Below are 17,968 nucleotides of genomic sequence, written 5' to 3'. Positions count from 1 at the left end.
AATAATAAAATAATAAAAAATATTAAACAATTTTTTTATTATTTCCCTCATCCCCTAGGTCGACTCGACGTAGAAGGGAAATAATAAATATTAAAAAGATAAAACGAAATATTTTATTATGCCCCTTCTACGTGACTTTACCGAAAGAACCAAGAATAACAGAAGTCGATTTGCTCCCCCTGGTGGCAGAGCCCCCCCGTGGGGGGGGGGACGAGTGGGAGGGGGGCACGCGCATGCGCAGTGCGGGGGGAGGATTTCGTTTTAAATCCCGGAAAGAGAAGCGGCCACACAATTTTGACATCGGGGCCAACACGCACGCGACTGTGTTGGGCTACGTTTAGCGCACACACAGAACAAAAACAACAACAACGAAAACACGGTGTTGGCTGACGCCGAATGAGCATCAACGACTTTCATCCGAGCAAACAAGAAAGAAGGAAAGAAATCATTGCAAGTATGTTGTTATTGTTGTTGTCGTGAATAAGACATTCTGAGGCGAGTTTTTAGGGCTGCTCGTCTTGTGTTGTGGCGCTTAGGCCAAGTCAGTCCTCCTCTAGAAGCTGTGGTGGTGTGTTTGGTGGTGATGTAAATGGAGGTCGTTGGTTAGAAATACGATGTTGAGGGGGTTTGCAACATCTGACCGCAACTTCCGTAAATTTATGTCGTCGTTGTCTGTACGACCACGACCTCGACTCGTTGTGTGGCAGTGGCCAACGATCGATTCGAACCGGTCCCAGGGAACTCATCCCCTAGGTCGACTCGGCCTCAAACGAGTTCACATGGTGCGGTGTGTCGTAAACATCGACACTGGCGGGGAGACAAAGGCGGCCGGGCGTGGTGATGGCTGGCAATTGGTGATGGGGGATGATTATTTGTGTGCACACGAGCAGAGAGATTACTGCCTCGCCCCCTGCAGAAAGCCACGGTTGTGTTCAGATTGGTGCCAAACACTTCAGTGAGCCCCCCCCCCCCCCTAAGCTCTTTGGTTCTCTTGGTAAAGTCACGTAGGGATCAAATAAAATACAAATAAATCACGACGTTTCGGGCGCAACACAAGCGGCCGTCATCATGTGGGAAAGCGTGGACTGCTGATGAGGCAGACTGTTTTAAAGCTTTTAAAAAAGCTTTCATCAAGTCATCCGGTGGGAAAGCGTGGTCTGCTGATGAGGCAGACTGTTTTAAAAGCTTTAAAGTTTTTTTAAAAGCCGAAACGTCGTGAATTATTTTATTTTCTACCTACGTGACTTTACCGAAAGAACAAAAGTGTATGGATTCCTGCAGTCACGAAAATTTAAAATCAAGAGCCCACCCCCCACGCTTCGAACGCTGTGTTGTTATAATCTGCGAGCCTCTTAAATGTATTACAAAGATAAAGAATCTCCCTCGCCACCGTATACGTCTTCACATACTTTGAGGCAAGCGCTGTTAGCGAGCAGCAGCAGCAGCCTATGAAGGCCGGCACGGTGGTTGTGGCCACCAGCACCACGCTACACACCTGCACCAGGTAATCGTTTGAGGCTGAGTCGACCTAGGGGAGGTCCGGAACCGCTCCCCCTAACCACACAACCAATAGCGTTGTGACGCTTCGCTGCCGTGTGTATGGTGGTCAATCCCATATCTGAAAAAATAAGAATAGGTTTTACCCTTTCTATTTAAAGCTTTCGTGACTGCAGGGATTCATCTTCTTGGTTCTTTCGGTAAAGTCACGTAGAAGGGAAGTAATAAAATAATAAAAATAAAACATAATAAAACAATTCTCACGACGTTTCGGCCACAACGCAAGCAGCCATCCTCAGGCGAAGAATGAAACACCCCAAGCTTGGAGCGTATATTTAAGCTGGGTTAGAGGGGGGGGAGGTGGGAAGAAGAGCGCCTAAACAAAATAATTTGCATATCAAGAGGAATTCAGCATATGGAAAATGCGTAGGAGGTGGGCGGGGGGGGTTCCAAATCAATACTATGCCCGTGCATTATGCAGGATTAGCAGCATCAAAGGGGGGGGGGGAAGGGGGGGAGCATTAACAAAGGAAAGGAATGTTAATAGTATGTAGCTGTAGTTACTAAACAACCACGTAAAAAACTACAGTATAAACTGCATGACAAACTAAAGTATAAACTACATAGCATCATCAGTAAACTTACTATACTCTACAATAAGCTGAGTTACTAAACAGTAAGTAATACATGAAAAATTCTACGTTGTAAAAAATTATATAATATGCTTCCATCTAAACTTTATTCTCTTACATCACACGCGTCTATACCGTACTATATACTTCCATAGGCAAAACCAACATTAAATTACATACTGTATTGCTATAAACCACCCTATACCTTATACATTTTTAATATAACACTATGTATTATTCTACCCACCCTAATGTGTATCAAAATGGTTTATTACGTCCTTCCAGTGATTGCTAAGCCAGAATCCATCTTCTCGGTTAAAATTGTCTCTGTGTTTGTAAATGTGGATCGCCTCATGTACGAATCTCTCATGATAGCCAGATGGCTTGCAGAGAACCTCTGTCTTGGAGAAGTCAATGTCATGTGAGCCCACTGAGTTGTAACAGTGATCTGCCACGGCTGAGGTGTTTGTCCTACAGTGTTTCAGGTCAGCTTTATGTTCACGGATGCGGTCCGAGACATGTCGTTTGGTTTCCCCAATGTAACTGCTACCACAGAGGCAACTTAGTTTGTAGACACCAGGGTATTGTATGTCTGGAACCACATCTTTTACAGACGGTACCAGATCACGGATTTTATGTACTGTGTTGAATCGGACCTGGATCTTGTGTTTAATCAGGATTTTGGAGATCTTTTTTGTGACCCCAGCAATGTAGGGTAAGGTGATGGTCTTGAAAGGCTCCTCAACAGGATCTTTCTTGGTGGTAGGAGTGATGGCTTTGCGGATTGTGTAGTCGGAGTAACCATTAGCCTTAAGAGCTTGGCGTACGTGTTTGAGTTCACTGGAAATGTGTTCATGGTCGGAGATGCATTGGGCTCTATGATATAGAGTCTTGATGAGAGAATTCTTCTGGGATGGATGGTGGTGGGAATCCGGTTTTAGATAAGCATCCGTGTGGGTGGCTTTCCTGTAGACAGAGTGGCTCATTGAACCATCAGGTCTCCTTTTGATTAGGACATCCAAAAAGGGTAGCTTGCCATCATTTTCGACTTCCATGGTGAATCTGATGGCTGGGTGTATGGAATTGATATGGTCGAGAAATTGGTCTAGAGCAGGCCGGCCATGTGGCCAGATGACAAAAGTGTCGTCTACGTACCTCTTCCATAAGGTCGGGCGTAGAGTCGCAGTCTGGATGGCGTCCGTCTCAAATTTCTCCATGAAGATGTTGGCTACAACCGGAGATAAGGGGGAGCCCATTGGGGTGCCCTCAATTTGCTTGTAGAAGGTTCCATTCCAGGTGAAGTATGTATTGGTTAAGCAGTGTCTCACCAGGGGGCGTACCCCAGCATTCAGTCCTTGATGAACCAAGTCTTCAATGATTGCGATGGTGTCAGGCACAGGCACCTTGGTGAACAAGGAAACCACATCAAAACTGACAAGCAGGTCGTCTGGGGACAGATTGTAGCCAACATCTTCATGGAGAAATTTGAGACGGACGCCATCCAGACTGCGACTCTACGCCCGACCTTATGGAAGAGGTACGTAGACGACACTTTTGTCATCTGGCCACATGGCCGGCCTGCTCTAGACCAATTTCTCGACCATATCAATTCCATACACCCAGCCATCAGATTCACCATGGAAGTCGAAAATGATGGCAAGCTACCCTTTTTGGATGTCCTAATCAAAAGGAGACCTGATGGTTCAATGAGCCACTCTGTCTACAGGAAAGCCACCCACACGGATGCTTATCTAAAACCGGATTCCCACCACCATCCATCCCAGAAGAATTCTCTCATCAAGACTCTATATCATAGAGCCCAATGCATCTCCGACCATGAACACATTTCCAGTGAACTCAAACACGTACGCCAAGCTCTTAAGGCTAATGGTTACTCCGACTACACAATCCGCAAAGCCATCACTCCTACCACCAAGAAAGATCCTGTTGAGGAGCCTTTCAAGACCATCACCTTACCCTACATTGCTGGGGTCACAAAAAAGATCTCCAAAATCCTGATTAAACACAAGATCCAGGTCCGATTCAACACAGTACATAAAATCCGTGATCTGGTACCGTCTGTAAAAGATGTGGTTCCAGACATACAATACCCTGGTGTCTACAAACTAAGTTGCCTCTGTGGTAGCAGTTACATTGGGGAAACCAAACGACATGTCTCGGACCGCATCCGTGAACATAAAGCTGACCTGAAACACTGTAGGACAAACACCTCAGCCGTGGCAGATCACTGTTACAACTCAGTGGGCTCACATGACATTGACTTCTCCAAGACAGAGGTTCTCTGCAAGCCATCTGGCTATCATGAGAGATTCGTACATGAGGCGATCCACATTTACAAACACAGAGACAATTTTAACCGAGAAGATGGATTCTGGCTTAGCAATCACTGGAAGGACGTAATAAACCATTTTGATACACATTAGGGTGGGTAGAATAATACATAGTGTTATATTAAAAATGTATAAGGTATAGGGTGGTTTATAGCAATACAGTATGTAATTTAATGTTGGTTTTGCCTATGGAAGTATATAGTACGGTATAGACGCGTGTGATGTAAGAGAATAAAGTTTAGATGGAAGCATATTATATAATTTTTTACAACGTAGAATTTTTCATGTATTACTTACTGTTTAGTAACTCAGCTTATTGTAGAGTATAGTAAGTTTACTGATGATGCTATGTAGTTTATACTTTAGTTTGTCATGCAGTTTATACTGTAGTTTTTTACGTGGTTGTTTAGTAACTACAGCTACATACTATTAACATTCCTTTCCTTTGTTAATGCTCCCCCCCTTCCCCCCCCCCCTTTGATGCTGCTAATCCTGCATAATGCACGGGCATAGTATTGATTTGGAACCCCCCCCGCCCACCTCCTACGCATTTTCCATATGCTGAATTCCTCTTGATATGCAAATTATTTTGTTTAGGCGCTCTTCTTCCCACCTCCCCCCCCTCTAACCCAGCTTAAATATACGCTCCAAGCTTGGGGTGTTTCATTCTTCGCCTGAGGATGGCTGCTTGCGTTGTGGCCGAAACGTCGTGAGAATTGTTTTATTATGTTTTATTTTTATTATTTTATTACTTCCCTTCTACGTGACTTTACCGAAAGAACCAAGAAGATTTACCCTTTCTGTCAATAAAACGGGTGTTAAGATGTTCAAGCAGTAATTATAAACTTTTACAAGGTATCAAGTTCGCATTAACCACAAACAGAACTTGTGGTTGTGCATGTTCACCACAAGTTTGTGTGGTTAATATGCGAACTTGATTCCTTTACAAAAGGCTTACTATTTGGTGTTTGAACATCTTAACACCTTGATTTAAAGCTTTCGTGACGGCAGGGATTCATATTCTTGGTTCTTTCGGTAAAGTCACGTAGAAGTGAAATAATACAATAATAATTGTTTTACATAAATATTATTTTATTATTTCCCTTCTACGTGACTTATCCGAAAGAACCAAGAATATCTTAACACCTGTTTTATTGCCAGTAAGGGTAAAACCTATTATTTTTTCATAATCCCTTACCTGTCAATTCATACGGTTTACCCCGTATTCATGTACAGGGAAATTTAGTGTTCAGGTCCATATGGCATACAGACGTTTCAATACAGACAAAAACAAATATTTTTCCATTTGTTTCTGTTTCTCCCTTGTGATGGGACTTTTTAGGATGAACGTTGAGATTTATAAGGTCACGGCGTAACTGATACGTCTCAATTGGTCTGTAATAAGGTAGGGCACTGATAAGGGGTTGACTGGTATGCAAAATCCACTGCCGGACGGAGGGGGCCTCAAATCGCCGCCACCGCCAGCTCGATCTCACGATGTCGTCGAGTCGTCCACCCAGGCAGAACGACGAGCACACCAACACGTGATTCACATCGCTCCTTCTCCCCAGGTGGACGGCCTCTCCTTGGCGACCGGGCATTGTGTGACGGTCACCCACCCCCTTGTGTGCCGTGTCGGCCTCCATAGGCGCGTGCAGCTACTTGTTTGTGAAACGCTATAAAAGGGGATCTGTATCTTTGTGGTGGCATAGGGGTTGTTGTGCTGTGCTACCAATCCGAGGGCCTCGGGTTTATTCCCATCCCTGGCTTACATCAGTGATGAGATGTTAACTACTTTGCCTGGTATGAAGGAAGTTGTGGGTTCGATACCAACCCTGATGCTTGCTGTATATTTGGAGTTTGCGTCTCTCTCCCCGTTATTGCGTGGATTTTTCTCCGGGTCCTCCGGTTTTCCCTCTACATTTAGAATCAACATCACGCGCTTAGAGTATTTGGCTGCTATACAATTTCGCATGATAAGCCACTTCGTCAAGCTGTAATTAGTGGCCAGGTCGCGTCTGAAAAATAGCTATGCAGCTTAGTGGGCCTTACCTAGTAAAACAAATATAGTTTACTTTTTGGCCTTCCCCCAAGGTTAACTCTGCATCAAAATGAGCACCTGATGTAGTGAGTCAACATCAGCACTGGGGAGACAAAGGCAGTTAGGCGTGGAGTACGCACCACATCGCCCCCCCCATGTATGTATGGTGAACTTCTTTCGCACCGTACGTAGCCAACCGTGCTAATCGGAGGTATGGAGGAAGGAGAACAAATGTCGTTTGCTCTGCCTCACATGACTTTGCTTGTTTGGGTTAGCGAATTGTTTTTACAGAGGGGGGTTGACCTTTGTCTATTGCAAAAGGGGGGCGGGTGGCTAACTGTCGTATTTTTGGCACGTTGCACAGCTGTGCAGGTCATGCACATGATGACTAACGGTATATACCGCTGGGCAGGGGGAAGAAAACCCAGCACGTTAGTTAAAAAAACTAAATTGTGCCTGGTTCCTCTGCTCTGCCACACACAGCTGGTGTGGTGGTCGCCCGCCATGTGGTGCGGGAAAGGATCCATCTGTGCTGGCACCGCTGCCGTCTGCATCGGCATTACCTGGGTCATCCTCTTCGCGCTCAATGTCTTCCCCAATCTCGCCCACAGCATGGTGAAGGAGGTGAGAGCCATCACCAGGCTGGTCATCATCATCAGTAGCCAGTCTCTTCTTATTTTGTTTTGTTATAAATCACGGTTTGCTAAGACAAGACCCAAAAACGTAAAGTGGCCAGCAACAAACAGCACCGTTAAAGGGTCTAATATATAAGTCTAAAGTTTAATTCGGTGTTTTTTTTTGCTCGCTCAAATGAGCATTGAGACGGTGCTTATTTCCTCCTCTTTACAGCGTTGAGCTGGTGGTGGGGATTCCACGTTCCTGTGGCTAGGGGTGTATCTATCCATATGTAGTGTAGCACAAGTCGGAGACAAGGTAGTTGCAGGAGGCACCTTTTATTGTGACACCTTTCGGCCGTTCACACCCAGGATCGCCTCCTCCACGCTCCCATTGCCGTACAGCCCGGCTTAGACACAACCCTAACCGCGTTGCACCGACGGCGTTGACCGAGACAACCAACAACTGTCCGGCCGAACAACTATCGCGTGAAGGCGGCAGCGACGAAGACAGCGAAGATGACAGCGACGGCGAGACGAGTCCACTCCCAGAACCGGCAGCCTGGAGCCCTCGCTCCGCTCTCCGCTGCTTTTATTCTAGTCGGCACCGCCTGGCTCCGCTCTGGCCGCGCCTCCCTTCTCGAACCCACTAGCGGGTTCCAGGGGCTTCCCGATGAGGTCTTGGAATATTGAGGGGTTTTTTTATACCGAATTTGACAAACAAAGGCTCTTGTTGTTTTGGTTGCTGACCTCTGCTCTAGAGGTACTCTGTAGTGCTTCCCCTCTGCCAGCGGTGGCGTGGACAGGGAGTGGCACGATGGCACCTTTACCTTTACCCCACTCTTTATCGTCGTAATGGGCACTGCGTGGGGCATGAGCCACGTACAGTACAGGCGGTCCGGACCCTGTTTTCCCATAAACGGTAGAAACAGTAGAAACATCACTTGTTGGTGTGTTTTTTTCCTTTTATCGACCATATTTAACAGGGTTTAAAAGGTAAAAATCCACTGTTACACTTGAGAATAATAACTCCACGCCAAGTCACATCGGACACTAGATTGACTCTATTCAAATGTGTTCGGAGTCATGTCGGAAGATGCGTCATAAATCAAGTTTCTGCGTCTTAAAATCGGTCGTAAATGTGGACCGTCATTTATCGGACCGTTGTAAAACGTAGACCGCCTTTATTTATTTATGACAACCATATCAACGTGTCTATTCTAAATTTTACAGAAGTGAACATGTTCGTTGTGTGCCGCGTGCAAACCGTTAACTTGCAGCAAGTGGTTCTGAAGCTGAACTCGACAGTTTACGAAAACTGGAAGAACCCCCCAGCAGACATCTACTTGAGCTTCACCTTATTCCACTTGGTGAATCCCAAGGAGGTGCTCGCTGGGGAGAAGCCACTCGTGCAAGAGCGTGGGCCCTACACCTACCGGTCAGTGGCACGTGACGTATCGTCGATAATCATTGTATCTCATTGAGAGGCTGTCTTTCCGACAGACCTGTTCTTCACCTGAGGACGGCTGCTTGCGTTGTGGCCGAAACATCGTGAGAATTGTATTTTATTATGTTTTATTTTTATTATTTTATTATTTCCCTTCTACGTGACTTTACCGAAAGAACCAAGAAGATGAATCCCTGCAGTCACGAAAGCTTTAAATCGAAATCATTGTATCGTTAACTCCGAATTTGTTTGGGTCAGCGAGGTGTGATCAATTGTGCTTCAGCGTGTGTTTGTGCGTTAATGCGAGCCGTCCGGGGACGGCCGAGTGAGAGAGACCGTGATTTCCTGTGTCATGAAACTTCGACAGCCATGGAATAGCAATGTCATGCTTGGTCGAAGCACAGCCACTTTTTGGCACCAAATTTAACCGACCTGTTCATCCTACCTTACACACCCTGCAACACCTCCCCATTGAAGGGATATTGCGGGCAAATTTAAATGCCTGTGAAATGTCATTGTCACTGCCCACTGTAATGAAGCTTTATTGAATACGACGAGCAAGCCAATCGCTGATTTCTGACCGACCCGTACCTACAAATGTTCGTCTTGCGGATACATAAAATTATAATACTACGTGTTTAAAATAATAACAAAACATATCCGACCACTTTTTTTTTTGCGAAGGACACTCACGAATGTCAGTTTGTTTTTGTGTGTGGTGTGTGTGTGATTAGGGAGATGCGGATCAGGCAAGAGATTGTGTTCTACGAAAATCACACAGTTTCAGCCACTTTGCCAAAGTCTTACGTGCTGGTTCCTGAACAGTCTGTGGGAGACCCAATGACAGACAAAATCACCACTGTCAACGTTCCACTCATGGTAAGACAAATTCTCGAATTTTCGCCTCGGCAAAGTTTCAACACGCATATATGATGCCATCATTTATATAACTGGTTCCCCAGACTTGTCTTATGAAGTTTATCTTAATCCTTTAATGCGATTTAAATAAGTGTGCACTCAGTTACTATTGAGAAGTAGGAGAAAAATTATTTAAAAAATTGTTTATTCAATAGGCTGATGGACTTCAACATGTATCCATTTTTGAGCAGACACAGAGCAGAGTTCTGCTTGTATATGCTTTTACATATAAGCTGAGAGGCCTATTGTTTCCAAAGCATAATTGTTTTTCTTAACAGCTCACCGACATAGGTGTGCTATGATTTATGCGCTATGTACAGATAATTGGTTTTCTCATCCATTTACGTGTTTGATGTACAAAGTCCTGATTAGAAACCAGCTATGAATGGAATTTGTCACATTTAACCCATTTACTCTTTCTCATCATATCTGTTTTCTCTAATTTTTTTGTTGAAAAAAATATGTAAAGTATTATTATTGTTGTTTATCTGTGATAGGTGTTTGGATGTATAAACTATTGATTCTATTTATGTTGTAGAAAAGAAATATATTATTAAATAAATAGCATTTATCTGGTTGAAATGTGACTCGTGATGCCAGTGATATAAATAATGCCGCATATTTAACAAAGCTGAGTGTGTTCATGTTTTATTTCTGCATTGAAATACTGCTGTCATTGTTTTCTATATTCATAACGATGTGTAATTGTTAGGCCCAGCACTTGAGTAACTTTCTTCATACACTTGAGTCACTTTCTTCTTCATACAGAGTCGAGTTTGGGTTCATTCTCACCGGACGGAACCTGGGAGTGGATGGTATTGACGATGAGTTATGTACCACCATATGACATTTGAACTTGATCAGAACTACATAGACTACTCTACTTACGAACATTCGACTTACGAACTTTTAGAGTTTCGAACTCACTTGTACGGATGTCCAGTTGCCTGCTCAGACCGACAGTCATACATTCAACCGCCACGCAGTAGATGGCGGTGGTGGCGTCTACATCTGCAGAACATGAAGAACCAGTGGCATCTACATTTCTATGAGATTATACAACTTTTAAAGCCCCTTTCCTTTGTTTAGTGTACTTGCCATACACTGTTTGGAATCGACAGGAGTTAAGTTGGACTTGTGAACAAATCGACTTACAAACAGACCTCTGGAATAAAGGTTTTTGGGTTAGATTGTGTAAGTATAAATGTGTCCTAACCCTCCACCACCCGACACAGCTAGTAAGGTTTGTCACGTAAACAACGCACCAATTAGTCACTACTTTAGCCCACCGGTGTGTTGGAGAGTAAATCCACAACATTTACTATTTGAGTACTCTCCAACACACCGGTGGGCTGAAGGAGTAACTAATTGGCGCGTTGTTTATGTCACAAACCTTACTGGCTGTGTCGGATGGTGGAGGGTTACGACGCATTTATACTTGTGCGATCTAACCCAAAAACCGTTGTTATGTATATTATTGGTCGCGAAAGCCTACGTGTTAAACAGAACTCTGGAACCTACCTCGTTCGTAAGTAGAGGAGTCCCTGTACTGTGACCTTCCTAAGAATGGATTATGCTATTATACAACCACTGTAGGGCAGCAGTGACAATCTCGTGATGGACAAGAATGCTTACAAGCTGTTTGATTACCACCCACGCTAACATCATTGATGAGTGCTATCGCAACCAGTTTCTGGCCTCCTCCCCAAGGTTAACTCTGCATCAAAATGAGCACGTGATGCAGTGAGTCAACATCAGCACTGGGGAGACGAAGGCAGTCAGGCGTGGGGTACTGGCCACATTATCCTTCTCATTGTGCTGCATTCCAGCCTTAATAGCTCCTTGCTCAAAGCACTCGTGACAGCAGCAGTCTTTGAAGGAGACGTGGGAGAGCGTTCTCGTGTTTCTGTGTGCGTGTGGCGTGGTTCCCTTGCAGACTTTGGTGGAGATGGTCAGGCACAGCTCCCTACCACAGAAGTGGCTGGACGTAATCCTCAGCATGGTGGCCATGATGGACAAGGAGACGTTGTTTCAGTCTCGCACCATCCACGAGCTGCTCTGGGGATACGAAGACCCCATCCTTGCCCAGATCCACAAGTTTGTCGACACTGTCAACCCAAACTTCGGGCTTTTCTACGGGGTAAGCCGTGCGCTTACACTGAGCGAGATGGTGCATTCCAACCCTTTCCCGTTCCGTTCCGATGACGTACGTGTACATCATCAGTTTTCGTTCCGATGTTGTATGTCGTACGTCATCGGAATGGAATCGGAGGTAAAAAGACCATGCGGGAGGGCGTGTGGCCCTGTTTTGGCGCCAGCTATCGTAGAGTGCGGTCGTGTCGCGACAGATCCTCTGCGGCGAGTACAATGTCTTTAAAGACAGCGGCGCTGCTATGCCTTTAAATAAAATGAACACTAACCGCTTGCGCGTTCCGGAGAATCGGCAGTGAACGGGACCCACTCTGGAACTTGCAAACGTCTCGGAACGGGAAAGGGTTAATATAATAGGTAAAATAAGGTAAAGGTGCAGCCCTGCAATTACTTGCTCATGCCACTGCTAGTGGAAGGGCCTATACTTGCCACGAGCTCTAGAGGGTACCCCTACCATATGCTGGCCTACTCTTCCATGCTGGCCAGATGTCTTGGAACATGTGGGAGTACCAATACGATTCCTCATCGCACGCGACCCGTCAATTCACTGTTGTGTACCCATTTACTATGCCGAGTTGACAGAGGCCAGGAGGTAGAAATGGTGATCTCTGGATGGTAAGTCCAGTGTACTCTAACCGTTATACCGTGGCGGTATTCTGCACCTCCAATTGGCATGGTTGGCTACGTACGCTGCAAATTTTTCTTAACGTACCTACATATTTAATTTAGTGAACTTTTATTAGTATTATTTTCAATATGCAATGCTATTTTATTTTGTACAAGCAGTCTAAAACTTAAAACAAATAATTAAAAAAAACTTTTAAAAATGATGGTGACCCGTCATAAACTCGATGATTCGTGACCTTTTATTTATTTACTACCATGGTGTAGCTGTGCTAAAGTGGTTCTCTCCTTTTAGATGAATGGCTCTGCTGATGGTGTTTACCTCTTTCACACGGGACAGAATAAGTCGACAGATTTTTCAAAGATCGCTCTGTGGAAAGGGGAAAGGTAAGCCTCCCAAATCACTCTGAATGCACCCGATCTCAATCGGGTCGCAGACACCAAGCAGGTTTGAGCCCGTTGAGCACTTGGATGGAAGACTGCGAATACCCCAAGGTGTTGTAAGCTTGGGCTTGCGAGGCAGTCAGAAAATAGCAGCACGGCTATAGATTCTTAAATCTGTATGTGTGTAGAGCTTTGAATGTCACCCCCGTGTGTGCGTGGCCTTTGCTCAGCTACTCCAGTTGCCTCGCACAAACAAAAACACTCATTGAGGGAAATATCCAAACTTGCCAATGCAGGACGCCCCTGAAAAAAATCTTCGTCATTTTATTGATTTATGCATCAAGGTTTATATTTATGCTCGCGATAAATCAAATCGTGCGTGTAAGAATCGATTTTTTCAGTTCATGTACATTGTATGTAATTGGTTCACGTAAACCCCTCCTTTTTGTTACCCACGTAATGCACGAGCTTGATACGCGGTGGTTTGGCTGCTGCAGCTCCTTACGATAAAAATTTCCCTCCCTTTATTACTGCTAATCCTACTTCTTCCCTTTATCACTGCTAATCCTACATAGTACACTAGCATAATATGACTTTGAGACCCCCCCCACCACCTACACATTCCACAATGAGTGACTAATCCCATATCTGCATTTTCCATCAATATGCTTAATTCCGTTGTTGATATGTAAACTCCTTTGTCAAGGCGCTCTCCTCCCCAGACCCAGCTTAAATATACGCTGCCAAGCTTGGCGGTGTTTATTGGGACGCTGTCTTTCCGACACCTCTGTTTCTTGACCTGAGGGCGGCTATGTGTGTTGTGGCCGAAACGTGAAATTTTTTTATTTGATTATGTTTTATTTTAATTATTTTATTATTTCCCTTCTACGTGACTTTACCGAAAGAACCAAGAAGATGAATCCCTGCAGTCACGAAAACTTTAAATCGAAAAGTAAATCCCTCTGTTCACCGCAATACCTCAAGAACAAAAATGTTTTTGTTAATGAGTCGAAATCACGACCTTGTATCATGACAATTCATCGTACTGCGAGAGGGAGAATAGTTAATATTGACGTGCAGTACTACGCCGTGTTCAGGACTTGACGGGTATGTTTGCTCTTGATTTCTTTTACGCACTTTTATTTAACTTGCCCTGTTGTCTGTTTGTATTCTTTCAAATCTTTGACGCCCGATGATGCTGGATGTAATTACCAGTGAAGTGTCGTATTCAAGTTGTAAATGTTGTGGATTTACTCTCGCAACACACCGGTGGGCTGAAGTAGTAACTAATTGGCGCGTTGTTTACGTCACAAACCTTGCTGGCTGTGTCCGGCGGTGGAGGGTTAGGACGCATTTATACTTTCGCGATCAAACCGAAAAACCTTTATTATGAATCATCTTGGTCACCAAAGCCTACGCGTTAAACTACGAAGCCTAATGAGCTTACATTTTGTACAGTCTCGTCGACTCGCGTGTCCGTTCAAGATTTTGCTTAAAGAATCCATCCATATCCCGACGATCCTGGGCCCCTTGGTGTTTAAAAAAAAAAAATTATGGCACTATTAAAAATATATTACATTTATCCAAACAATAATGAACTTGTTATTCTCTGGATTGAGATCTTTGAATGAATATTTACGTATACAAATAATTTTTACAAGATTAAATTTGCATTAAAAAAAATTGGTAAAAAGCAAGTTTTTGAATGTACATGCTTTTATTTGTGCTCAAAAATAGAAAATACGTTATTTTGACCCCAGAATTAATCAAATGTGATGTGCTAAATACAAGTGGGTGGCTTGCATACAAAATTTTACATCGTAAGGAAACCACCCACTCTTATTCAATAAATAAATTTCATTAATTCTTGGATCATAAATTTTTTTTATTTTATAATTTTGAGTGCAAATTAGAAAAATTCGCATAAAAAAACTTCTTTTTTTACCTAAAAAAAATGATCGCTGCTCTCTCCCTCACAGCTCGCTGAACTGGTGGACCACCGACTCGTGTAACAAGATTAACGGCACGGACGGATCCACTTTCCATCCCCTGATCAACAAAAATGAAATCCTCTACCTCTTCTCCTCCGACCTCTGTAGGTAAGTGTGCTCACATGGGTGCACGTTTGTTTCCGAGAGATTGCAAAGAGATAATCATAAGAATTATCATGTTTATCTTCACAATAATGATAATGATTGTGGCCATCATCATCATCGCCACGTATCGGGTTCTATAAATAAAAAAAATATACAGTTTTCTAAACACGAATAATATAGAACTTGAATTGCTTGTGTCTGTGACCAAATCGCCTAGAATGTGCCTGTCAGTTCTCAGAAGCTAAGCAGGTTTGAGCCTGGACAGTGCTTGAATGGGTGAGCTCCATGCCTATCGGGTCATTAAAGGCTTCAGGGCTTTGTGGTGGGCAGCAGAGGGCGCTGAAGCTAACCCCTTTATTGTACTATACTTGTTTCTGCTCCCACGGTTCACCTTCCGCCCTTCAATCGCACTGACCTACGATTAGCCGCACCTCCGATTACCACTGTTGGGTGTGTACGGTGCGACATAAGTTCAACATACATCTATACTTGACCGGTATTGACCAGCGTGGTGCACTAAAGTCTGTTGCTGGCCCAGCTTTTTCCTTGGGTCTCATTTCCTTATGTAATATCGGTACTGCCAGGATCCTTCTCAGCCAAGTTATTTCTGCTTTCCAGCAATGGGTGTTCCAAAACTTCTGAATAAGTACTAACATACTTGATATCTTTGAAAATACTGGACATCTGTGAAAAAGAGCTTAATAGCTCATCGGATTCTTGCAAGTCTAATTAAAGATTCTGATTGTGACATACTTGAGTCAACAGACATGTTGATGTTGATGTTATTCTGCAACGTCCCATTGTGGATAAAGGCCTCCCCCATTTTCTTCCATGCCTTTCATGTTCCTGTCTCGTAGTGGCCTCCAAGCTCTGTGATGTCATCTGATCATCTCTTCTGCTGCATTTGCCTTCTGTCAGTGTCTAATCCGGACTTGTTTTCTTTTTCTTTCATCAATCTCTCGACAAACAACACAAATATTCTACATTAACGTGGTTGACACTCATATTTTTACATTTCATCCGACTCGTGCGCGATGTGCATTTCCCCTGCAGGTCCGTTTACGTTTCCTTCGAGAAGGAGCTGCCCGTCAAGGCGCTGAACACCTACAGGTTCACCACTCCGGCCAGCGTCTTCGCCAACTCTACTGCCAACCACGGCTTCTGCACGACGCCCTTCCACTGCCCCGGCTCGGGTGTCCTGAACATCAGCGTCTGCAAGCAAGGTCAGCTGTTGCCCGTCGACCACCTGCGATGCCACTCGCGTTGCCGCCGTATAATTTTTGGTGATGCCCGCATCAGTTTCTGTGATGGGGCGATCATCGCGATGTAAGTTTCCCACAGCTAAGTTGTATTTGTATTGGGCATTTTTCTTTTGATGGTTTTTCTACTTTGCTCTGTTTCCAATAGGAATACATTCATTGTTGTTAGAGAAATTGAGAAATAATAGATCAGTATAAATACAATGTTTATAGAAATAAAATGAGCAACGATAATCGTGAAACATTACGACGCTTGGCAAAACGGAGGAACGATTATATCGTACGATACATATTGCCTTATCGCACCAGCCCTGGGTTCGCACACGCTCAACACAACTACACTGTACCCATCATGGGACCTCCTTTGCCAGTACCAAAATATGATAATAGGTTTTTCCCCTTTTTTTCTGGCAACAAAACAGGTGTTAAGATGTTTAAACGCCAAATTGAAACCTTTTACAAGGAATCATGTCTGCATTAGCTGGTGTGGACCAATCAGTTTCAAGGACAATGCATATATTATCAGAGTATGTTTTTTGTTTGCATTCTGACCACAAGCATTGTCGTTAATGCAGACATGATTCTTTGTAAAAGGTTTCAGTTTGGTGTTTTAACATCTTAACACCTGTTTTGTTGCCAGAAAAAAAGGGGAAAAAACCTCCACTGTACCCGTTTGACTAATACTGAGTACGTCCAGTAGGGGACGCCAGACACTTTACTTCTACCCGGCTGCGTTTGTCTTGACTGCCCCCCTGGCTCAAGTGAAGGTGGCGGGTTGTTCATCTCACTTGCCTGATTTTAAGGAAATCCATTGTCCAGCCATCGATAGTTGTTGTTAATGTTCTTTTAATGAGTCTCTTTGGACGAGAAGTTGAGAGTATCGATGCAATGAGCACAGCACGCTGTTGTTTTTAGCAATAAGGGGCAGCCTGCTTGCGAGGGCTTCGAGAGACAGATCTAGTCACTTAATGGGGAATTTGTTACGTCGCTGGCTGACGAACAAGGTGCTCTGACAAAAAAAATTGACGTGCATTTCTGCAATGGGTGCCCACACAGTGGATCGATGATATTGGAAGTCGAAAATATCTTTCAGTTGTAATTTTAGAGAATCCACAATTAAATGTATTCTTGTATCTTTCGGTAAAGTCACGTAGAAGGGAAATAATAAAATAATAAATATGATGTTTCATTTTAGAATAATTATGTAAAAATTTTATTATTTTATTATTTACCTTCTACGTGACTTTACCGAAAGATCCAAGAATATGAATCCCTGCAGTCACGAAAGCTTTAAATCGAAATGTAATCTTGTTGATCTTTCTATGCTTTCCAAATAAGGTTGCTGGTGTAAATGCATTAGCTCTCTCCGGTTTTGTCTGTCTGTAGCAGGGGGCTGTTGTAATTCCCCTAAAGATCTTCCAATACAAATATTAGTTTACAGCGAAATCTTGTTGCTATTCAGGCCTTGCCCAATGGCAAACCGGCCACATTGGCCGTTGTGCGGCATAGAACGTAATCCTATTGTCGCTCAGTAAATACTCCCCGAAGACAAACGATTATATCAAGAACTCACTTGCAAAGTGAAAGCGAACTAATGACTTTCATAACCAATCCTGAGCAAAAAAAAAATCGAAGCTTAACCTTGATTATGCTGTAATGCATATGGTTTAAAATAATATCGGTTCACTTAATTTATAACCAGTTAAGACGCCATTGAGACTGATTAGTACGGTTGCCTATGTATAGTGTGAAAGAAATTCAACATATACATTAATGGCAGGTTTTTAGGTAGACCGAAGTGAAAATATTTAATTGCACATCAGTCAATGTTACTCAAAGGAGAAAATGCAGACATGAAACAAAATCGAAGTTTTTAAGTAGATTTAAATAAATATGCAAATAACAGATTCCAGATGTATATATGTCATAGACGTTGGACTTTTCACTCCCCCCT

General features: G+C 43.6%; 1 protein-coding gene across 1 annotated transcript in view; it reads left to right on the top strand.

Annotated features, from left to right (window-relative positions):
* Positions 1 to 254: 254 nt before the first annotated feature.
* LOC144723286 (lysosome membrane protein 2-like) overlaps positions 255 to 17,968 on the top strand; it is a 29,318-nt gene continuing 11,604 nt past the window's right edge. Inside the window, exons 1-8 of the mRNA XM_078601894.1 lie at positions 255 to 454; positions 7,005 to 7,145; positions 8,416 to 8,573; positions 9,317 to 9,461; positions 11,437 to 11,640; positions 12,571 to 12,662; positions 14,639 to 14,758; positions 15,809 to 15,978. Of these exons, the coding sequence (XP_078458020.1) occupies positions 7,026 to 7,145; positions 8,416 to 8,573; positions 9,317 to 9,461; positions 11,437 to 11,640; positions 12,571 to 12,662; positions 14,639 to 14,758; positions 15,809 to 15,978 (1,009 nt within the window). The 5' untranslated portion in view covers positions 255 to 454; positions 7,005 to 7,025. The remainder of the gene's footprint in view (positions 455 to 7,004; positions 7,146 to 8,415; positions 8,574 to 9,316; positions 9,462 to 11,436; positions 11,641 to 12,570; positions 12,663 to 14,638; positions 14,759 to 15,808; positions 15,979 to 17,968) is intronic.

The sequence above is a fragment of the Lampetra planeri genome, chromosome 17 (genome assembly GCF_965212315.1).
Source record: "Lampetra planeri chromosome 17, kcLamPlan1.2.h2, whole genome shotgun sequence".
Taxonomy (NCBI): domain Eukaryota; kingdom Metazoa; phylum Chordata; class Hyperoartia; order Petromyzontiformes; family Petromyzontidae; genus Lampetra; species Lampetra planeri.
Note: the sequence above shows the minus strand (reverse complement) of the source record. Positions and strands in the feature narration are given on the sequence as shown.